General features: G+C 46.3%; 1 protein-coding gene across 2 annotated transcripts in view; it reads right to left on the reverse strand.

The window, feature by feature from the left end:
• The window catches only part of SPRED2 (sprouty related EVH1 domain containing 2), a 113,035-nt gene extending 93,626 nt beyond the window's left edge, over positions 1–19,409 (reverse strand). The window contains exon 1 of one of the 2 annotated variants that reach the window (XM_030310716.1): positions 18,724–19,409. In XM_030310716.1, coding sequence (XP_030166576.1) covers positions 18,724–18,801 — 78 coding nt within the window. In that variant the 5' untranslated portion in view covers positions 18,802–19,409. The remainder of the gene's footprint in view (positions 1–18,723) is intronic. The other variant, XM_030310715.1, reaches the window with a different exon arrangement.
• Between the last annotated feature and the right edge of the window lie 5,078 nt (positions 19,410–24,487).

The raw sequence follows: 24,487 nt of genomic DNA on the forward strand, positions 1-24,487 counted from the left end.
GAGGGTGACCAACAGACTCATGAAAAGGAAAATCAAGGGTGAAGGCTCAGCATGAAGCAGCAAGCATTTTTGATGCAAACGGTCTGGTGCCTTTATACCGACCTCCAGCCACCCTAGACTGCATGAAGAGAGGCAACTATCACAATGTTTAAGAGTCTGCTGCATCTGGAAAAGCACCTCCAATTCTGGGCCCCCACTTTACGAGAGACACGGTTGAACCTGAACCCTGATAAGGAGCCTGGGATGATGCTTGGCCAGCGGAAGAGAGCAAGCACTGCCTTCACGTATCAGCAGGCTGGTCAGAACAAGAGAACTAGTTGTTGCTGCTGAGGAGGACAGCGGTTTCACAGAGGAGCTTGCCGACAATCAGAGCTGTGTGCCCAAGTCACTGGGCACGGGGGCTCCTTATCGCCGAAGTGTCCAAGCAAAGACTGAAGGGCCATCCGGCGCAGAACAGGGAATGCTTCTTAGCTCCCTGAATTGGTAAGATCTTCAGATCCTGTGCTTCAGTCCTGGGAGGGGGAGGAGTGCGGGGTGCTTTCCTATGGGCAACTGTGCCCTCGACCATGAAAAACGTTATCCTCAAAAGCTTATCACGGCAGCTCACTACAAGATTTGTTTTTTCCTACCGGACACAGAGATTACCAAATTAAGTATCAAATGTGGTAACGTGGTGACTTGAGTATTCCCAAGGCCAGCAAGTGTCAAATCCATAAACAGTTTATGAATGAGCATAAATTTTCAACAATCAAGAATGAGCACTTGTTGGTAAGAGTTAGTGTGTAATTTATTGAAAAATCCACACAAGTTATATAAAAAGTTGCCAGTATTCCCACTGTAGGGGTATGCTGCCTCAGAAAGGCTAACGATCCAATTCACACCAACATGCTACTAGTAAAACTACTTAAAGAGAAACATCTAGTCTTAAAAACCCCAAAAAAGGGCCTAACATTTTCAAGGAGCAGATTGTTTTCTTATGCGCTACAGCACAAATTTGTTCTCACACGTTTGTTTGAATTAAGTGATTCTTAATTTCACCTGCCAATTTAGCAATCTGCTGGTCTCCAAATAGGGGAAAGGAGGAAGGGCCGACTTGCTTGATCTTTACATGTGTGTTAACACATTCTTTTGCATTATTATCCCACATGGCTGTCCCAACCTCCGAATTAGCATTCTTGCTCTACTTGAGAAATACTGAGGCTCACGGGATGTGAAGTGCTTGCCCAAGGCCAAATTGGTTGGTCACTATTGAATGAGCTGACCCTCAACCCTGGTCTCCCTGGCTGGGAAGGGTTCATAGCCACACCACCCACAATGAAGACCAGCTGTGCTGTTAGCTCTACAGCAAAGCTGTTTGGACCTTTAGCACTTTCTCGGAGGTTCCAACCCCTTGTCAAGACACATTAGTACAGAAAGAAATGCACATACTCAGTCAACTGCAGGAACCTTTAGGAGTGCCACTGGAGTAATCCCAAGTTCATCTGCCTCAGACTTCTGTGAAGGGAACTTTTTTGAGGGGAGGAAGGAACAGAAGAGGGGATGGTAGAGGACTTAGGGATCAACAGGAAACTAGAAACCTACAAATGAGGATTCTACATAGGAGATTCAGAAAACATCAGGCCCAGAAAGTTGTGCTCACCTGCTATTTTTCTGCAAAGAAGTCTCTGAGCTCTTATTAAGTCATTGACTTTGGTCCCATTTTTTTGTTTTAATTTTTTTAACTGTGGCAAAATAAGCATCACATAAAATTTACCATTTTAACCATTTTTAAGTGTATGGTTCAGTGGCACCAAGTACATTTACAATGTTGTGCAAGACTGTGTCCCATTTTTAAGTGTCTGCACTTCACATTTTCTCCTACTTCTGGGTGACAAGCTACAATTTTAAAACATGGCATCGGTTTTTGTGTGAGACATCTGTTTTAAGTCAATGTATTTTCATTTCTAGGTAAAAGCATATGATTCTATAATTCTGTTTTCCTTTAAATTTGAGCAAATACCAGTCCCACGTTAACAAAGGTTTGTCAAAAATCAAATGCGAGAACTTGTTCCCTGCAAAAATAACTGGTTCCACTCCACCAAAGAAAAAAACAAAACAAAACCTATATTTACCACTTCAACTATTAAAATAGATCAGTTGCATCCTAAAGGCATCTGGGTTACATCACCAAGTTAATAGGTCTTTCAAAGTTTCGGCAAAACCTTTTTTAAAAATAATAAAAAACAGTCATAATATTGGACAGCTGTAGGTGATCTTTTCATATGCTTTCGAATTTTTTTTGTTAAATAAAGAGCTCTTGGATCAACAATCAGAATTTATTTCTTGTCTCTTATGATCTCACCTCACATGTAACATCAATTTGGTATCGTCTTCCCTTAGCAATTATTTGTTATCCAACTTAAATGAGATGGAACCAAGAGGAAAGGGCAAGAAAAGAAGGAGAAACATTCCTCAGAATATTCCCGTTCGCTGGTATGGATGTGTCTGGCCTTCTGAATACCTTCCAAAATGGCAGACTACTCCAAATGGCAGATAAATTAACGGTAGTGACAGACTGGGTGGGAGAGTCTTTTTTTTTTTTTTAAATATAATTGACACATAACATTATGTTAGCTTCAGGTGCACAGGATTCGATATTTATGTCTACTGTGAAATGATCACCACAATAAGTCTAGTTAACATCTGTCACCCAGGATCTTTAAAAAGAGGAGATTCTCCCTAGTCGATACCATCTTGGTTGGTTACAACCCTATAGAGGTTTGGCTGGCCATTCCCCTCTTCCCAATCCTGTAGTGTAAAACACATTAGACTCTCCGAGGTTTATTTCAACAATGACACACAGGGTGGAGATGAAATTCTAATTCAATTCATCTGGGGATGAAACAGATAGGACTAGAAAGTAGGAAGGGCACTGCATCCTCAACAGCATCCCAAACCACCCCCAGACATGCTCCACCTTGGAGTCTCCTGTGATACTGAGAATCAGGACATTTGCTGGGGGGGGGGGGGGGGGCTGTTTTAGGGTGCATGCCAGGGGCGGTGGGTGGACCACACCTGTCTAATTCTCCTGGTCACTGTTGTGCTGTTCGTTGTGGAACACGAGGAATGTGGAAGGGGGAATCCATCATTTACGAACAAAAGATCCGCATCATTTGGATGACCCAGAAGCACTGGAAGTAGGAGTCTGAAAACTCCACGCTGCAATCTTTAGGCTTACAAGGGACCCTTTATAAGTGAGAAGAATGCCTGGCTGAAGGGGATGAACAAGAAGAAACAAAAGGGAGGGGTGACAGAAGCCCAAGAGAAAGAAATTTTTAAAAATACAAGTTCCCTATCCTACACAAGCAGTGTGAATCTTGTTATCCCAGGGGGAGTCCTGACTGAAAACTGTAGTTTCAAAGCCAGAATGGGGAGCGGATCAGGTCTCACCATGTCAGAACAGGGTAAGTCCTCCCAGCCTGGCCGCTGGACCTTTGGTTCTTGGGGACTGTGTCTTGTTCTGGAGATTTATTTCGTTCTTCCCCAAGCCTAGGTTTCTAAATGCCCTTGGCCACACCACTAGCTGTGTTTGGTACAAAGGATAATCCCAACTTTATCTGGGTTCAACCCATGCGGCAGAGACCTTAGAAAAACTTAGAGTAAAAAGCTACCATAAAACATGCTCTTATATGACCAGGTGATCAACTCTTCCCTTCCTTTCTTAGCTGCAACAACACCTGCTGGCTGAGAAGCGTGCCACGTTCTCACACGAATGTGCCAAAACCGCCACCCTTCCCATCCTGGCATCTACCTACCCCCACCCCACGAGACCTGCATATCAAATATTACTTCCTGCTGTCTATGACCACACTGCCTTGGCAGTTAACATCAAAAGCAAACACATGGGGCGAACAGAGGCACTGGCGCTGGGAAGAAAAAACAAGCAGGGGTAATGTTTCATCAACTTTTTTGCCAGTGCCCAGGTGCAAAAACCTTTGACCATCACATGTATTTCAACTTTTCATCTAAGGGCTCATCTCTTCTCTCGCAGAATGGTGAGCTAAAGAGGCCCTCTTCTGTCTCTACTCCCTGCCCTTTTGTCCCTGAAACACAACACGTGGAAGCCAGACCTCAGGACCCCTACCTGCCATCTGCAGGCGAGCCACACAGGGACAGCATTTGGCAAGCTCAAGTACTGCAACCTACTGCACGGGAGCAGACCAAGGCTAGCAATCTGTTCTGTCCTGATGGTTCACCATCTACACGGACCATGTTTACCTGAACTGATTGTTTCCACCATCTTTTTCCTGTCTCTCCAAGGTTCCACAACTTGAGGGCAGCAATTGTCATGAATATTAACACAGCGCCCCAAATAGGACTGAAACCAAGGCCAGATGACATCTGCTCACGGACATATCCCCAAACCACCAACTAGCTGTGTGACCCCAGTATACTCATTCGACCTCTCCAGACTGCAATTTGTGTGTAAAAGAAGATAGCTGAGATGGTATTTTCTTAAGATCCTCTCCAGTTCTGTAATTTAATGGTCTAATTGCAACCATTTCACTCTGTTGAGAAAGGGCAATGTATCCTCCACTTTCACCAGGGCAATTTTAACAGGATCAGTGCTGTGTTTCTGCAGAAGTAACAATACTAAAAACAAAAACAAAAAAACCCTAAAACAACTTGGGTTATTCCCAAGTTGTAGACTTGATCTACAAAGTAAGTTGGTTAATTTTGTTCTCAATTTCACAGCCCACTTGACCTTCCTCCAATAAACATAACGACACCCTCCTTGGAACAAAGCTTTTTGCAGCAATGCCTCTGCATTTAATTAAGGCCAGAGAGAAAAGTCCTGCCCAGGTATGGCCAGAGCAACAATTATTAGCAGCCTCTTTGACTCCGGCCTAGTCTGCACCCTCTAACTAGTTTGACTAATTTGAATTTACCAACCTACCACTTCATCATCTCTTTGCTTCAAAACCTTAAACAGCTTTGTCCTACCTAAAGAACAAATGTTCAAATAACCACTTCGTTAGCTTGGCACTCAGTAGCCTCCCAAAGTTAGCCTCAGCGAAGTCAACCAGCTCTTTCTCTGAGCTCCCCCAACATAAACCTAAAAGAGGAGTTTCCTGGCTATGGAAGAAACCTTTGGACAAGAGATGCTTCCTCCCTATATGGCTTGACCTGTGCCTCCCCAAAAGATACCACCACCATCCTTACCCGAGTCCTGTAAAATTCAAGTCCCTTCCTGTTAAAAGTGAACTCTTCCCTGACTGGTGCAACCAAAAGTACTTACATTCTGCCTTGTATTTTTCTGTTTTAAAAAAGAATATTATGCCAACAAACACATGAAACGATGCTCAACATCACTCATCATCAGGCAAGTCAAAATCACAATAAGATATGGCCTCACACCTGTCAGAAGGGCTAGTTTCAAAAAGATAAGAAATAACAAATGTTGACAAAGATGCGGAAAAAAAGGAACACTTGTGCTCTGTTGGTAGGAATGTAAACTGGTGCAACCATTGTGGCAAACAGTATAGGGGCTCCTCAAAAATTAGAAATTGAAATACCATACAATCTAGTAATTCCACTACTGGGTACTTACCCAAAGAAAACAAAAACTCTAATTCCAAAAGATATATACACCCCTACATTCATTGTAGTATTATTAAAATTGCTAAGCTAGGGAAGCAACTCAAGTGTCCATCAATAGATGAATGGATAAAGATGTGGCACATGCCTATGCACTCACAGCAGGAGATATTCCTCAGCCATAAAAGGAGCTGTGGCCATTTGCAACACCCTGGTTAGACCTCAGGGTATTATGCTAAGTGAAATAAGTCAGAGAAAGACAAATACCAAAGATTTCACTCATATGTAGAATCTAAAAAACAAAATAGACAAAGCAGAAATAGACCCATAAATACAGGGAACAAACCGGTGGTTACAGGAGGGGAGGGGGATGGGCAAATGGGTGAAGCAGAGGGAGAGGTACAGGCTTCCAGTTAAGGAATGAGTAAATAAATCACAGGGGTGAAAGGTACAGCATAGGGAATACAGTCAATGGTAGTGTAATGGCATTGTATGGTGACAGATGGAAGCTACCCTTTGGTGAGCACAGCGTAAGGTATAGAGTTGTTGAATCCCTATGCTGTATACCTGAAACTAACGTGACATTGTGCATCAGCTATGCTTCAACAAAACAAAAAGAATATTATGCTTACAAATAAATACGAATACATTTTTTTTAACATTAACTCTCCCTGCAGTATCTGGAACTAGAAGAGTCCTTCAATATTGTCATGTTATACAAACCCTTTATTTTAGAGATGAGAAAGCAGAGTCCAGAGAAGATCGACAACTCAGGTCGCATAGGAGGTTAATGGCAAAGAAGGAATGGGAACCTAAGTTTCTGGACTCCCAGAGCTTTATGCATATGGTAACACAGTACCCATCTTCTTTGCTGCTCGGTATCCATCTGAGATCTGCACAGCACAGGTTGGATAACGCTGACTGTGGGAACAAAAAGGGGCAAGAACTGGAAGAGAATCAGAAGACCCCACATCATGCCAAGGCTCTAGGGGAGATGTCCTGACTCATTTCCAACTTGTCCTCATCCAACTAAACTTGGCCCCTACCTTCCTCAGACCTTCCAACCAATCTACCCTGGAGTGGGAACAAACCCTCTCACGTATGAGTCCTCTACAGAATGACCACACTTACATTCTTACATCCAGAATGAGGGCCACAAGGATTCCCAATTTCTAAGCATAAAGACTCAAAGGGAGAAAATTCAAGGACCAGCTCCCCTCCCCAGGGATTACAGTTGTATTTGTTAGTATCTGTGAGTTGAGAAAAGTATTCAACAAACATTCACCGTGAATTGTGTTGTATTTTGATGAGGCTGTGTTTTATATTCTATAAATGCAGCTATGTACACTGAAAGAGAGGAATAGATAAAAATGGGTGACATTATATATTCGGATCACAGACACCTAGAGTGCTTATGGGTTCTCAGCCACTCGTTTGGGAACTGCTGGGTGGTGGCATCAGATCAAGACTTCAGATGGGGTGTCTAAATGCTGGAGGAAGGGGAAGATCTTTAGTCTCCTATGTCCCTCCTGTCTACGAAAAAATATGACAGGCTAATGAAGATACAACGAGAAGGTCTACAGTCCGCTCCTTTCAGATTCCCCACTGCATCTACCTCCATGTTGCAGTTATTACCATCATCAGTGCTGGGGTTTCTAGTACTTCTGTTTTGGGGGAACAAAGGGTCTCTCACCTTCATCCTCTGGCCTATTCTTGGCTCTCCTAGCAATGCTGCCTCAAGTGGATTCACATTCCAGTCTCTTCCCCATCTCTCACCAGGATCATCTCTAAAGAGTAAGCACTGACAAGTGATGGATAATTTGCATTTTAACCCTATTCAAATTTGGGTAAATGGTTTAATATGCATGCTATATTCCATCATTATTCCAATTAAGGAAACTATTATGTTAAAGTGTTTAATCAGGAGAATTAAGGACAACTCCAGACACCTAAAATTAACCTCTAATAGTCTTGACATTCATTTCATTTAGGTGCAATTTGCCAAGCTCTAAGCAACTCCCTGCTTAAAACTTCTGCCTAGGCACGTGGGTATTCCTGATAAGACCTAAAAGCAATTCATTTCCTAACTAGATTGCTGTCTAAAGAATAAACTAAAAGGGCTGCAATTTAAATACAATCAAATCCCCAAGCAGTCACATTCCAGAAGACTTAAATACCAGCATCTGGATCCCTAGGAACAACAATGCTATTCGCATCAGAAACAACACAACCACTTCCTCTTTCTCTGACCTTCTCTGTTTAATTACTTCCTGTGATTTCTTCTAGGGCTGAGCGCGCCCTGGAGCAGCAGGCTTTCCATACAAGACGGATTTGTCTGGAAGGTGCCGCATGCCAGCTGACCCCAGACACTACACACAACGTGTTAAGGGCTCCGTATTTCTTTAAGTGGTGGATCTGTTTGGCCTCCTGGCATTCACCAAGAACTTTTTTTAAGCGGTAAGAAAAAAATTCTTCCAGTACAAGCCCATCTGAAAATCAAGCTGGATCTTAAAGCCGGAAACCCTGCCAGGGATGGGGAAGTGGCTGCTTGATAATCTCTCTGTGAATAAGCAGCACCATCTTGTCCAATGAGCTTCTTCAACAAATGCCAAGTATGTGAAGTCGCCTTTGAAGACACAAACCTGGCAGCTGTGAGCTTACTATCATCACAAGCACAGATAGGCCCTTGCTACTCATAAAGTGGGGTCCATGGAGCAAGAGCACCAGCAGCATGTGGAAGTTCATTAAAAATGCAGAATCTGGGGCGCCTGGGTGGCTCAGTCGGTTAAGCGGCCGACTTCGGCTCAGGTCACGATCTCACGATCTGTGAGTTCGAGCCCCGCGTCGGGCTCTGTGCTGACAGCACGGAGCCTGGAGCCTGCTTCCGATTCTGTGTCTCCCTCTCTCTGACCCTCCCCCGTTCATGCTCTGTCTCTCTGTGTCTCAAAAATAAATAAACGTTAAAAAAAAAAAAAAATTAAAAAAAAAAAATGCAGAATCTGAGGCCTTACTAAATCAGATGCCTCATCTTGCAAGATTCCCAATGCAAGTTCATGTTTGGTCCTCCTCTCAAAATAACGAGGCTAAACCACAGGTTCAGGAGAACACTGTGCATGGTTATCCATTCTGCTCATAGGGACTTCCAAGGATAAGGTGGCTAGTTGTCTTTCCCAAAGAGGTACCTATAGTTTCCCTTTTTGTTTATTTGCTTATTTATTTATTTAGAGAATGAGAGTGAGAGAGAGAGAGACAAATGAGCAGGGAAGGGGCAGAGAGAGAGAGGGAGACAGAGAATCCCAAGCAGGCTCTGCGCTGACAGCGTGGGGCTTGAACTCACGAACCACGAAACCATGACCTGAGCCGAAATGAAGAGTCAGGCGCTTAACTGACTGAGCCACCCAGGTGCCTCCACCCTTTATATCAGTACAGAAAAGGCCACCTCTGTGGGCCCTGCTTCCGTCTTCAGAGCTGAAAAGGAATGCAAGAAAGAAATGTCACCTCAGTTTTGAGGTGTGTTTTCGGGATCCAACGTGAGTTCTAATTTCAACTGCTCGACAGTAATATAAATCAAGCTGTACACACAGTTTTTTTTATACAAGAAAACTAAAGCTCTATGAGGGGATACTCTACAAAAGTGGGACCTGAAGTCAAAGGATCTGGACTAAAAATAACAAATTCTGCTGTGTCCTCAGACAAGTTACTTAACCTCTCTGAATCTTTCCCTTGCCTGTCAGACATATTCCGTCCACGTGTGAGTGCACGTGTTGTGTACACAAAGCGCACACACACCCTAAAAATAACTTGAAGGATCTGTCAGGGGGGTTCTGGGAAAGGTATGTGGCTCCTTTAATGATCTGGATAACAAGGTCCTCCCACCCCAAATTTGGGATCCCAATGCTTGCAGCTCTAGGAGGAACCCTGCAGAAGCAAGGGAACGAAAGAGAAAACAACTCTGGCAGTCAATCATCAAGATGATGCTGTCCTCACACCCCTAAGGCATAAGAAAGTGCCCAGCACTCTAGAACGTAAGTTCCCTAAGGACAGAGACTCTCCCTGAGTCACAGCTCTGGTACCGTCTGGAAGACTGGGTGTCTGTGCATTAGGTGCAGTAAGTGAATGGCGCTCAACAGCCGGGTCACTCCCTTTCCTCAAGCCTCACCACCCTGGTTATTTTACCCAATGAGATAATTTGTACACGGCTTTGCAATTAGAGTCCAAGGATCTTCCACAGTCAAGTTCTTTAGGTTCAAAGTCTACCACACTCAAAACGGATACCTGTAATCTGGTGTCCCTGAATCCCCTTGGCATAAAAGGATGGTAAGGGCCTTAAAGCTGGTTTAAAAACAGCAGACTCTGGATCTGAAACCCATTTAAACACAGATTAATAAGAAGGAAACCATTAGGCCTTCAGGGCCAAAAGTAACACTGAGCCAGTGAACACTACTCTGGCAGAGCAGACCTGCTTTGGAATTTTGAGCCTAAGAAAAAGCACAGATTTGATTTAACCTATTAAGTGAAGGAAGGAAAGATTTAATTACTACATTAAGACTATATTCACACTTACACAGCTTTAAAAGATCTGTAAAAGGAGTAAAATTATTGGGATGCTGATGATTAAATGAAACCTCTGCTCTAGCATTCACTTCATTCTTTGCTGAAAATATAAAACATAAACACCAACATGGCATGCAAGTAGACAAAACAAGTCATAAGCCCAACTTACTCCTAAAAGAACCTTCGGCCCCCGCCCCCATCCCATTCCGAAGACTACTGACTCTTAGAAACAATCTGAATGACATTGGTGATGGATTTCTAGACCACAGACAGGGATGGCAAAAAAGCCAAGGATGCTCCTACAGGTAAGTGCACTGACAGTAAGAGAGGAAGCAAGCTACTACAAAACAGGAAATAGCCAGCTAAGATCACTGAGTAAAAAGGCCAGTAGTCAGCTGGGCCTCACTGATATTACAGCACCAAAACCAAAGTGCTACCTCTAGAAGGACCTACCAGCACAGCACTGGAAAGCCAAATAAAAAGCAGAACATGACTTCTAGAGTCTAATTCTCCTAGAAACTCCCTTGAGCAGGTCACTTCAGCTCTCACAGGCAATAAAGTGAGAATCTTGTCTCTTGCCGCAAAAACGTGAAGGTAAAATATTGTTAATGGATATCCTCTACCTTGTAATTCTGAAAATAAAGGATACCTTGCTACATGATGTGAGACACTAGAGGTGAGGAAGTCCCACTGAATTCCCAATTCATTAGGACTGTGCTAAAATGCTTTACCTTCACAATTTCATTTCCACTTTTAACAGCCTATGAATAAGACAGTAGAGTGACTTCATTTACATTAACCCAGGGCTCCTGGCTTAAAGCACTGGCCAGGAGCCTTCAGTCAGTAGAAGGCAGAGGCAGGGTGTGACCCCAAAGCTGTATTTCTTCCACCCCTCCTGGAAGTTTGAAAAGGCAACCTCAAAGTCTTTTGATGTAGGTACAGTAAGAATACTACTTTATATTTTGATATAAGGTAAAATTATGTTTCAATTAATGAGTATCTGCTTTAACCAATTAATAAACGTTTGCAGAAAGCCTACTAAAGGCTCTGCACTCTGCAAGGTTATGGGCCTAAGGGTGAATAAGCTCTATTCCCACACCTAGAAGGGCAGATGAGCCACCTTCTTTGTGCATTCTCAGGGCGGGAGGCAAATACAAAGTAAGTAGTGCTTATCTGAAAAATCAATACTGGAAGCCAGAGCCAAGCAACGCCAAGGAGAAAAAGAAATAAGAGAAATAAGTAATGAAACGAAAAGACAAAGATGTCATTACCAGATGAACTAGGAAAGACAATTAAAAAACTTAAACTGATAATTAAATTTAAGCACTTAGGAATGGACCAAAGGGAATATATCTAAGAATGAAAACAACCAGATTTGAAAAATCATCGTTTCAGTACACACAGGAGCCAAAGCCATACATTTTAGAAGCTGCCCTTGTTCTAATCTCCAGCTCTAAAATGCTAGGATGAAGTCAAGATCCATTTTTCACCTCTGCACTCTACGTGAATGCAAAGGCAGAAATTTTGTTTTTACATAAATATTAAACTACCCTTTGAGAGTAGCATAAATAACATAAGCACAATTTGCTACCCTGTATGTGATATGCCACAGATGAACACACTGCTGACAAAGACAACCTGAGAAATTAGTTATACAACAGCTGCTACTTAATTTAGTGAACTCCTATGCCAGTTACTATCAAGTATTTTACTAAAATCCTGGCCTGACTTCCTTCCCATGACATGGGACACATGTCAAGCCATGGCAACAATTCTTCAAGCATCTTAGGGCAAGCACACAGAAAATGCATTTTGCTCCATAGGGCACTGTGTGCACTAGTATAAATAGTCCTTCTATTCCAGTGACTGAAAGCCCAGGAAATGCCTTAAAAAAAAAAAAAATCATCAGTGTTCTGGCCTTAAATATTGATTAAAAAGAAACATTTACAAGAGTTTATCAATATGACTGCGTCTCAGAAAAACCAACAACAACAACACAAGAGCCCAATTTATTTGAAAACAAGCCAAAATAACCACACACGCCAAAACGTCCTGCTCTGCCTCTATTATCTTGTTCACTTTCTGAGGATTTTGCTGTTAGATTGTGTAGTTGTGTTCAGTCCAGTAAAATAGGGAGTATGCCAATGTTGGTGTTCATCAGCACGGCCGTCTCCAACTTCAAGTGTTGAGACTCCATCAGAACCCTGCAGCTACTGCAAATTGTTAATATTATGATTTTCTGCGGAGATTTTCCTGCAGAAGCAGAAACACAGGCCCCGGCTTATTGCACTCAAAATCTTCCACATCCCAACTCCTACAACAGTGACTGGAATTCAAAATGGTTTTGAGTTATCAATCACAGACCACTACCACCAGATAGTTCTGCACCCAATTTCCACAAAATGAGCCAAAGGATACCTGTGAACATGGACTTTCTCAGAGGGGGCTTATACACACTGCAAGTTAACCAATACAATGATTGTAATCGTTGCATTCTGCATTTGTTGGTAGGGACAAAGAATTTTAAAATAATTAAACCCATTTTTTTAAGTTCAACGGACATTTACAAAGCAATGTGCCCAATAGTATTGAGCCACAACTAGAAAACTAAGCAGCTGAGAGGTAATCCTGAATCCAAAAAGCTCATATTCTACTAAGAACCTAGAATCTAGCTACTAAGAACCCACGCTAAATGGTGATAACTGCCATACGGTGTGGGAAAAAAAATGCTCTAAAAAGTCCTCAGTTTTGACTCGAAGAGTGGAGGGTGAGGAAAGTCTAGCAGGACTTCATAAAGGAATGGCCACGAACTGGTTGGGGGGGGGGGGGAATGAACAGAATTTCACTTGTTGAAGGGAAGGAAGAAAGAAATTTCAGAATAAAGAGCACGAGTAAGCAGCTGTTGAGGCAGAATAGTTTTGGTATTTCTATTGATTCACTTTGTATATGTTTCATTTGGCTAAAGGAAGTGGAAAGAAGGGGATCAAACATAGCTAGAAAAGAGGAAAGCACTTGCTAAATCCCTTGGAAACAAGCCTAGCAGATGGAGAGAAGCCCAAGCCCACCACCTAGAGAAAGATGGATGGCCTCAAAGTAGGCACTTAATTTTATACAATGATAATGTCCTGGCTTACAGGCTTGTTAAGGTCTTTCCAAGTTTTGTTTTGTTTTTTTGTCTTGCTTTCAAGATCTTCTGATGAATGGACCAAGATTCCAATTCCACAGAGTCAACTCCATGTTTTTTAACATTTAAGGATTCTGTCCATGTGGAGGAAAACATCCCTCTAAAAAAAAAAAGTTGTTTGTTTGTTTGTTTATTTATTTATTTATTTATTGAGAGAGAGAGAGAGAGACAGAGACTCCCAAGCAAGCTCAGCACTGTCAGCATAGAGTCCAACTCCAGGCTTGATATCACAAACCTTGAGATCATGACCTGAGCCAAGATCAAGTCAGACGCTTAATGGACTGAGAGAAGCAGGCACCCTGAAACATCCCTTTTTTAAGGCTGATGCAAAGAAACTAGATCAATATTTGTCGTACCAAGTCTAATTTACACAACTGGTATTTCAATAAATGTACAGCTAATGTCCAGCAATAACCAACTCTGAATTCTACGATTATCTGAAGGTGTATCAAAGAATTTTCAAGCCCATGTTTATTTAAATTTACTTTTGAGAGACAGAGAGAGAGAGAGTGTGTGTGTGTGAGCAGAGGAAAGGAGCTGAGAGAGAGGAGGAGACCGAATCTTAAGCAGGTTCCACATTCAGTGCAGAGCTTGAGGTAGGGCTCGATCCCAGAATTCTGGGATCATGACCTGAGCCAAAATCAAGAGTCAGACACCTCAACCAAGTGAGCCACCCAGGCTCAGTATGTGAGCCTAAATTCACTTTAATTCCGTATGTGCCTCGTATCATTTTCAGGGAAGATAAGGGAAGTAGAAAAAATACGGCATGACAGACTGTCACCAATACCGAAGAATTAGGGACAGACTGACAGAAACAGTGTGAGCTCGGAAGTCAGAATGACTAAGGCTGGCCCCCTGTCTTCTTTTCAGACAGTACCTCATGGTGTGTTAAAAACAGTCCATTCTGAGCCAGGCTGCTAGAGTCCACAATCCAGCTCCTTCACTTACTAATGATGATGACCTTGGACAAGTTACTCAACCTTCTCCCGGCCTCAGTTTCCCATCTATAATGGGGGTAGTATGCCACATCTACTGGGGGGATTGCTGGGAAGAATAAATGAGTAAAGTACTATAAAAAAATATTTGCTAGCTTAGGCAAGCAACTTTATTTAAGCTTTCTCATCAGTTAAATGCAGTAGCTCCTCATAGGGTTGTGTGAAAATTAACAAGCTGAGCCTGTAAGAAATCTATCTCAGGGCCCGCAAAGAGCCAATACCAAACACCTGTTTTATGCCTGGTGCTGAACCGTAAGCTTTACATGGGCTATCTCATTTAATTTTCACAACTCCATGAGACTGGTAATATTTACTTCATTTTATTCACTCAGATAAAACCAAGGTGATATGTAAGTAACTTGCCTTTGATCAAAAAGTGAGCAAATGGCTGAGCCTTGAGCCTAAGTATAAATTAACTGCATTTAACTCAGGATCTTTAACTGGCCACCTGGCTGAAATGGCAGTTGTAAAAGACATTTTTCAATCAATTAGGCTGAATGTTAAAGACAACAGGGCATGATTCTTAATTTTGTAAAGTGTGATAGTATTGAGGCTTCGGAAGAGCATCCTCATCTTTTGGAAAGCTAAAGTATCTAGACAAAGGTGTTCTGATGTCTAATTTCTTTGAAATGGTTCAGCAAAATATTTAAGTTTTTTTTAAGGGGAGACCTTTCAATATTAGGAAAAACAGGACTAAGGACAAGCTACAAGTCCCATTCTCAGTGAGATATGTGTTTCAGAGAAGAGTTTATGAGAGGAACAAAATAGCTAAAGAGCACCCATGTCTCCCTGAGTTAAGCTTGCTTGAGAAGGGTTCTTCATTTTGTCTATGAATTTCCAAACCATTCATGGCCAAATCAAATGCTTTAAGATAGACAAACTGCACAGGATTTAAAAAATGTTTCCATCTTATGTACAAAAGATCACTTTCAATAGTTTTCGATGCTTTTACTTTTGAATTATAAAAAAAAAGTCTGTGGAATTATAAACCTTAACATGCATTTCTAGATGGAGTGGGATCAGAGATGGTCAGAGTATTTCTATATGGAAGCTATTTTTTAGGGCAATCGGCAACAAAGAGCAGACAAGCTTTCCTGAACTACCATATATTTACTAGCGGAGTTTTAAATCCCATGGAAAGGAGCATTAGAAGACAAAACATTTATTATTTTTTAAAATTAGGCACAATTTTGCCACTTGCAAGATTCTGACTTATTGTACTGTGATGCTAAATGTGACATTTATCTGTATCACTTAAGAAAAACCTCAAATTATATAGGGGCGCCTGGGTGGCGCAGTCGGTTAAGCGTCCGACTTCAGCCAGGTCACGATCTTGCGGTCCGTGAGTTTGAGCCCCGCGGTCAGGCTCTGGGCTGATGGCTCGGAGCCTGGAGCCTGTTTCCGATTCTGTATCTCCCTCTCTCTCTGCCCCTCCCCCGTTCATGCTCTGTCTCTCTCTGTCCCAAAAATAAATAACGTTGAAAAAAAAATTTTAAAAAAAAAAAGAAAGAAAGAAAAACCTCAAATATATATGGACTATCAAGAAAATCTATTTTACCTAAAGCATAAATATATCTCCCATAAGTCTCCAGTTTGAGGTCACCAATTCTCTTTATATGTAACACTCCTCGTCTACTTCTAACAGGTATCTGCGGGAACTCAAACATAAAGCCATTTGAAGAGAAAATAAAAGATCAAAATTCATACAGGGGAGGGGTAAAATAAATCTAGCAAAAACTTAGGCTACTATGACTACTGTAATCAAGCAATGATTTTAGCTTGGAGCTTCCAGGCAGAACCCCACAACAACAAAAAAGCAATCACAGCAAAGCTCTGTAACCAGAGAGATACCTTCTTCCAGGCATTAACATTTAAAAGGAATTTTTCAGATGGGTCATTACATAAGAACTTGAAGAATATAATGGACAGTGTCCACAAATGGCAGTTTATAGCCCATGAAGCCTGTTTTTCTTACAGGCTTACATTCATGTCTCAGGCCAAGGTCATTGCATTAAAAGTAATCCCGGGAAGGCCACTTCTGCAGGGGGCTAAGGTACCACAGCTTTCTGCTTCTCTAACTGAAACCAGAACCTGTCCTCAAATACCCACTGTCTTAATTGGGCTTCTGAGAGCAGTGGGGGCAGCCAGTTCCATGCTAAGCTGCTCTGAAAGCAGAAAATAGAGATAGTCATTTCTTGCTGGTGATTCCACCCAAAATCCTTTTGCTTTGGATATAAGATGGGGTAGGATGCAAAGCTGATATGCTCCGGTGAAAAGGGAGAATCCGGGCCAGTATTCCCAAGAGATGGAGCCAAGGAACCCAATGCAGGGCAAGTAGAACCAATCTCCAACAATAATCCCCAAGTTCAGAGGTTGCAAGGCAATGGTCCCTCCCTGCTACTACTGCTATTTGTGTGCAAGGACAAACGAAGACCCAGAAAAAATACTTGTTCATTAGTCAAGTCCCAAAGGGAGGAAGGCCCCAGCAGCATATTTCTTCCCCTCCATATTTCAGCCCTACAAGCGCAACTTTTTTCTTTTTACCGTTTCAAGAACAGTCTATGAAGACAAAGCAAAATACCTAAAATAGAAACACCGGCATAGGTGGTGGGAGGGCAGCGACAGGCACACAAGGCGGGATGCTCTCTAGCTGCGGGTGTCTGGCAAACCAGGGGTTACTGCAAATATCTCTGGGGACCACAGGAAGGAAATTCCCTTTCCCAAACACCAACCCTCTCAACACCCCCTCCCGCCCAGCCGCCCAGCCTGGCAAACAGCAGACACCAAAGGATAAAGGGACATTAAAAAAAAAAAAAAAAAGTGAAGTAGATTCTTAAGTGTAGAGCACAACATTCTGTCACCTGCTGCAAGAAAAGCCCTCCCCATCATCCAACCCTGGGGTCCACTTCCCCCTCCCCGCACTCTCAATGCTTGCAGGGGCAAAAGACCCCGGAGAGCAGCTACCCGAAGCCCCTATTTCCCCGAAGACAAGCTCTGGGCCTCCCCCCAGGGCGCGTCCTCACGGCTGCCAACCGTCTCTTTACGCCCAAGCCAGCTCCACTGCTACCTTGGCTAATGGCAGCTCTGAATGAAGGAGCCGAGGCAGTCTCCGGATTTATGAATGTGCAGGGGAGGAGGGGAAGGATATCATGTGACAATAAAGGAGAGCGTCTATTCACAAAAAAAAAAAAAAAAAAAAAAAAAAAAAAAAAAAAAAAAGTGGCTGGTGGCGGGCACAGCCACTGAGCAGCGGCAACAGCCACCGTGCGGTGACCACTCGACCCGAAACCGACGACCCTCAGGCGCCGGGCCCAGGAGCCCGGCCTCCGCTTCTCCGGCGATTGGAAACGCCTCGGACGGGGGTGGGAGAAGACAAACGCGATTTCGCGACCGCAAGGCTGCAGGGAGGCCTCACCTTGGCCTGCGGCTGGGAAAAAAAGGCACCCATCCCGAGGAGGGCGGTGGGTCAGACCCGGAGCCCCTCCAGCGGAGTGTCCCGCAGCATTGTTCCCCTGGGCTCGCGTGCCGGGCACGAATGCCTGTGCACGCGCGCACACACACACACAAACCCACACACGCACCCACACACACACATACACGAACCCACACACACGCACACACACACACACACACACACACACACACACACACACAGGCCCGCAGCACGTTGTCCCGCACGCTCCCGCCCGCCCCCGCCGCACACGACTCGGATCCGCCCCCGAGCTGCCCGGACCCCGCGGGGCGCCTGTCCCGAGCCCACAAGCGTGTGCACACACCGCTCACACGCGCCGCGGGACCCCTCGGGCGGCTCCGGCGCGATGATCCGCCGGGGGATCCGGGCTCACGCAGACCCCCGCGCAGTCCGCGCCCAGTCCTCTCCTCGCTCCGCCGTGTTTTTATGAATGAAAATGTGGTATGCAATGAGAGCGATTCAAGAAACGAAATGGCGGAGCCTGGGCCCCAGTGGGCTCCCTAAGGGACCCGGGAGGAAGGGGCGAGCGGCGGGGCAGGAGTCACAAAGTCACCAAGTGAAACCCACCGACCCCAGAACCCGGAGCGGGGGGTTGTGTCAGGTCTTGGGCTCCGGCCGCAAAGATTTCGGGGGGGAGGGGGTGTTGTGAGTCTCCGGAGAAGGAGCGGGGACCGCCACGAGGTAACCCGTCTCGCCCTTGGCCCCCGCCGCGGCACCAGCCGGCCGACCCCAAGGCGCACCCCCGCCGGACCGCAGCAGTCCTTTGCCCCCTCCTCACTTCAACAAGGGTAGAATCTCGCATCCCGAAGCCCACAGGCCAGCGAGTCGCTGCACCCCACGCCAAGTTCACCCAACCAGCGTCCCCCGCCTGCGTCCTCAGCCCCGGCCCCCACGCTGCCCCCGCCCGGGCACCACTCTTCCCACCCCGCGGCCAAACTTACTCGTCCGGGTGTGTTTCTTCGGTCATTTTCCTGTTCACCTAGACGCCTGTCCCGCGGCGGGCAGCTTGCTCCCTTCATCTTCCTGTCCGTTCACCCCCCTTCTTCACATCTCCGGAGATCGCCTGATTTGGTTGGGGAGGGGAGCCGCAAGAGATGAAGGGGGCGCCGCAGAAGGCAGAAGGGGAAGCTGGGCGACAGGAGCGCGAGGTGAGGTTTGGGGAAGGGGTGCAAAGGCAGGCTGCCGGAGGAGTGAGCGCCGTAGCGCCGCGGGCGAGGCAGGAGGGGCTCTGGGGGCTAGGCTGCGGGCAGAAGGGGAGAGATTTGGGCAGGGGACGGCGGTGGGGGAGAGGAGGAGAAAAACAAGCGCGCCGTGGAGCGGCGGGGACTGCTGAGAGGAGGAGGAGAAGAGGGCCGGCCGGGGTGGGGGCTCGGTCCGGGGTCGCCCCCGGGGCCGGGCCAATCACGGTTCCGGGGAGCGGTCGGCAGCCGGGGGAGGTGCGCCTGGGAGGCGGTGCAGGGCGCCCGTCCGAGCCCCATCTCTCGACTCTACCGATTTACTCCATATTGGATTCTCACCGCCGCCAACAGGAGGAGGAAGTAGGGCGGAAGCGATGACGTCTTCCCAGCGGCCAGAGGTGGTGGAGTGCAAAAAGCTTCCTACTTGCGACCGAAAGAAAAAAAAAAAAAAAAAAAAAAAGGAGAAAAAAAAAAACAACTTTGTCCCGCCTACTGAGCATGCCCGGCTTCCTTTCCCCCTCCCTACTGGCTTCCACTCCCGGAGGAGCAGCGGAGCGGAGTTGTTTGTGCGGCGTCTGTCTAGCTCCGGATCCTTTTTCTCTCACGTTCCGGGTTTTAAGATGCCCGAGAATAGGGAGGAGGCGGGAGCCGGGGACTCGCACACATCTGGCTCCAGTTTGGTTCCCTCCCTCGATCTAAACCCCTGGATTAAAAATAGTGGGGGGCGGGGGCGAAGACGCGGAGATCAGGGGAGGCGCCGAGGGGTCCTCGGGCTCAGAGGACCAAGTGCCCCTAACCGTGGAGCAGGAGGGTGGGGGCGGCACAGGTGCTTTTTGCGGGGTTCTGAATGGCAGAGGCCTTTTTCTCAATTTCACGTGAATCTTGTGATCTTTGTCTTGCTAGCGGAACGGGCGTTTTTGAGGAATCGTTATTTGTACATTAAAAAAAAAAAAAGTAAATCCAACACAGCACAGCCCAGAAACGTTTGCATTTCAGTACAAATGATGGACTTCCTCGGGTTAAAAGGTAAGCCCAAATACATTTTAAAAATTATTTAGTAAACCTCTCTAATGTTGGTTGAGGATGCCCCTTGTCCCAGGCCCTTGAAGGCCGTAGTTACTGGGCCAGAGATTACCAGCCCCGTGGGCTTTGGCACAGATGGGGCGATGGAGAGCTTCTGGATCCATCCCCCCTCCCCCCCCCCCCCACACCTTTGTCTTTAAATGATTTTTCTTGCCTTGTCCTGGGACCATGGGGCTGGGTGGGCCCATGCTCTCCAAAGCAGCACTTTCTGGGCAACGGACAGGACTGGCTTCCTTGGCATGTAACCTGTCCAGTTACACAGGGATCTTTACTTGCTTTGAGTGTCCACTGTTGCTGTTTTTTGTTTTTTTTCTCTTAATGTTTATTTACTTTTGAGAGAGAGAGAGACAGAGTGTGAGCGGGGAAGGGCAGAGAGAGAGAAGGAGACACAGGATCCCAAGCAGGCTCCAGGCTCCCAAGCTGTCAGCACAGAGCCTGATGTGGGGCTCAAACCCACAAACCCAGAGACCCTGACCTAAGCCAAAGTCAGATGCTTAACCAACTGAGCCACCCCTCTCCTGTTGCAATTTTGAAATTATTTATAGTGTTGGAACAGGGGCTCAATATTTTTACTTTGCAGTGGGTCCCACAAATTACATAGCTGTTCAGTATTTCCTTCTGAGGGTCTTGCTAGAGAGCAAGAGATACAGCCCCCGCTCCTTCCTACTCTTCAAGCACAGTAGACTTTTCCATCCTCCTGAATGTACCAAGAAAACATGCAGAGGTTTTAAGTAAATAGCAACCATGGAACAAATTAAGAGATTAAATATATGTCTCAAATAGTTAGTATATGTAAGGGGTATATACATGCATTTGGAGAGCTATAAGTGTTCCAAAGATAGTAAGAGTATCACCTTGAGTCAAGGAGAATCTAGTGGTTTACCTAGGTTCATGCTTATCACAGCCATGATCTTTGTGGACATGGATTGGTGTTCACCCACCTTTGATGCTGAGTGCTGGTATGTAGTGCTGAAAAGAGAACTAGACAGGAGGAATGCTTGGGTTCTGTTTATTTCCTAGCAGCCCTGAAACCTTGAGTAAGACTTAGCAGTTCTTCAGTTTCTTCATAAACAGGGCTAACAAGGCCAATCTTGTCTTTCTCAGGTTTGGGGGCCATTGACAGTCTATGAGAAAGCACTGAACAAAGGAGGATCTCCTTGTTCTCTAAATCCCCATAAGGCTAAGGCATCTATCCAGTTCTCACCTTTGGGCATTGCTTTTCTCCTGGAGGTGCTGAAAGAGATCCCACTCAGTCATTCCTGAACTTCCAGGAACAGACATTTGTCCATGTCAGAAGTATCCATCCAATGGGCATCTCTGTGGCTCCACCCTCCACTTTCAGAGTACCCAAATGGCAAGGTGGCAGGTGAGATGAATTAATTTCTGCAGGTAGGCAAGTGAATTGGTGTCATCACCACTCATTAATCCAGTTCCCTGCTAATAGCAGTGAATGGCCCAGATGGCAGACCAGGCAGCCAGAGGAGCAAAGGAAAACATTCTAAAGTCCAGGAGTCACCAGGTCCCCGCTTGGATACCCTGATGCCAGATTCCAGTTCTCTGAGCTTTGGGTTCGGCATCTGTAGGGTCAGGATAATACCACAAGGTAGGATTGCTGGGAAGAATAAATGGCTACACAGTGAAGGTAGTGTGTTAATAAGCAGCACACTGCAAATAGATCAGTGGCAACCCTTTCTTCTCTGTAGCCAATTGTATTACCAAATGCCACCCCCCTTCACTCACGGTCCGTCATGTTCCTGTAAAGAAATTCTTCCAGTTCTCTTCTTCCTTGTTCGTCACCCAAAAGGACTTTTTGATGGAAATGTTCCTAGCAGGTCCTCCCCATCAATTACTGACTCCTGCAGCTCCGTAAAATAAATGGCAGTATTGGGCGAATAACTCAGATGTGTTTATTGATCTGAATAGCAGGGTGTTACCCAAGTCTGTAGAATTGTTACTAGAATACTAGGGATTTAGGACTTTAACTTAATAACGTTACTGAAAGCTAAATACCCACATCCGTGTCTCTCCCCCATAACCAGCAAAACGGGGCAGATAGCTCTGAACACGATCAATTCATGGGTGTCGACTCAGAGTGAGATCGTACAGCTTCAAAAGTAGAGTCGGTCTTCTCACAGCTTGACGCACACCCAGAGGAGCCCCCAAGGAGGACCCCCACCTACCCACCCCTCAAGCCCGAGTCCGGGGCAGGGAAGCACCATTTCCCCCACACTCCCCCTCACTCGGGTCCTTCCGCCGGCCGCGGAGAAAGCCCGGAGCGCGGAACCGGAGCGACCCTCGGAGGCCACTGGATGGGCATGCTCAGTAGACCCGCAGGTCTGGTTTCACTCGGAAGCCGGCAGCAGCCCCCGCTCCCTACTGCCCTGCACTGGCGCCGGGAGAAGCGGACATTTTATCTTTCTGGGCGATCCGCTCTCTCGTTCGCGTCCTTCGCCCCTTCTCTCCTACCGGGGTCCGGTAGGGCCGCGAGTGTAGATCTTCCCCGGGTGGGGTTGCTGGTGGGATCTGGTAAATCACTCCCTCCAGCCCCGCCGGGGCGCGCGCGGGGCGGGGGTGACTTGGAGAGGACTCTGCTGTGCCCTAAGGTTTGTACCGCCCGACCCGCCCGGCAGAAGGCCCCACTGCCGCGGCGGGCTCGCTCCCCGCCCCGCGAGGCGCGCGCAGCTGCGCCCAGGCCTGTCCTCACCTCACCCCCGTTCTGCCCCTTCGGTATTTCTCAATGACCGGCGCTAGGAGGACACTTCCGACGGGGGAGGGAGCAGGTATCATTAGCGCTGGGTTTATCAGTTCCTTCCGGTCTGCCCTGAGCCCAGCCCCGAGCGCCACTCGGCCGCGCCTTGGCGTCCCGGTGCCTTTACTGTGTTTAAGTAAGCGGTCGCGTGTGCCAAGTGAGTTTGTAGCCCAGCTGTCTCCCCCAAGACCGGCCGGCAGGAATGGAAACCCAAGCTCTCGTAATGAAGGGGATGATGCAAACTTAGAAACTGACCCGGAGCCCGGGAATGATGCCCCCCTCCCCCCCCCCCCGCGGCGCGGGGCGTCCCACTCCGGGCCTGAATGGCTGGAGCCAGATTGCATAATCTCCGCAGTATAAATAGCCGGCGGGCGGGCCTCTGACGCGCTCGCTCGTACCGTTATCGTGCCATACTTGCCCCGATGCCGCTCACTCCCAGCTCATTTTCCTTTTCGGTCGCGCTGCTGGGATTTTAAGTAACAGAGATGAAAGGCTCTTGTCCCTGTCTCCCTCCTCCCTTGAGGTCATATATTATGAATGAAACGCCAACCTCGCGGCTCCCCGAGGTGTCCTACTGCAGGTCGGAGACAGGCTCAATGTCAAGTGCAGCGGTCCACCAAAATTGTGTGTGCGCGTTGGGGAGGGAGAGAAAGCAGGGAATGAGTGACAGGGCTGGGAAACCTTTTGGTCGAGAAAATGTAACCGCTTAGGGTTAGCCTCTGGAGTTTCAGTTTACACCTCTACCAGCCTCAGTCGATTTCAGAGCGAATTCAAAGGGTCTTTCGACTGTGGCTGCTCGCTCTCCTAACGTAGGCCGCCGTCTCTGTAGAAGTACTGTTTCATTCTAGAGCAGCTGGTTCCGTCTCTCCTCCGAGGCAGCCAACAGTCCTGACAGTAAGAGCCCTGGGACTTTTGAGGTTCGATGGGGTTGAGACGGGGGAGGGGGGGGAACTAATGCAAGGAGTCAGTTCAGCTGTTCTCCAGTTCTAGAATTCATAGAACTCAGTTATGTCCAAAGCTGAGGAAGTATAAACACTTATTTCTTTGCAACAAATATTTCACAAATGTGGGTCATTTTAAAAATGAAAGTATGCAGAGGGTTCCCTCCAGTCTTCTCTTAAAGAAGTTTCAATTTTTCTCAAAAGTTACGAGTTCTTTGCCAATGGGTTTCTGGCGTGTGAAAGAAAATGGTTAGGCTCATTATTTTTCAAATTCGAGGCCCATTCCTCCAATCTGCACTTAAAGTGTGGGTACTCTATGAGGCAATGAGGATACAGAGGTGAGGAAAGAAACCCAGGGTCCCCCTCTAGGGGTTAGGTCGGGTGGGACAACAGGCCTGTAAAGAAAACGTTAGGGCAGTGGGGTACCCCTCTAAAACCTGGAGTAAGCCAGGGAGAAAGCAGAAGTTGGGGGAAGGAAGGCTGTCCAGAGAAAGGGGGTGCTTGAATCCGATCTTGAAGGAGGGTGTGAGTGTTGATTAGATAACTCGAAGTAAGGGCCTCTGGAATAGCCCAGTGAACACAGAGGCCCTGAGGTGTGAGACATGTGGGGAAATGCGGGAGTAACAAGTCCCAGAGAAGGCTAGGAGCCAGGTCAGGGAGGCCACGTAGGCCACACTAAAGGACTTTAGACCGTGTTGAAGTCAGGGAACCTTTTGTAGCTGGTTCACAATTGATCTTTGTCAGCCCCAATTCT

This window comes from Lynx canadensis, chromosome A3, assembly GCF_007474595.2.
Source record: "Lynx canadensis isolate LIC74 chromosome A3, mLynCan4.pri.v2, whole genome shotgun sequence".
Classification (NCBI taxonomy): Eukaryota; Metazoa; Chordata; class Mammalia; order Carnivora; family Felidae; genus Lynx; species Lynx canadensis.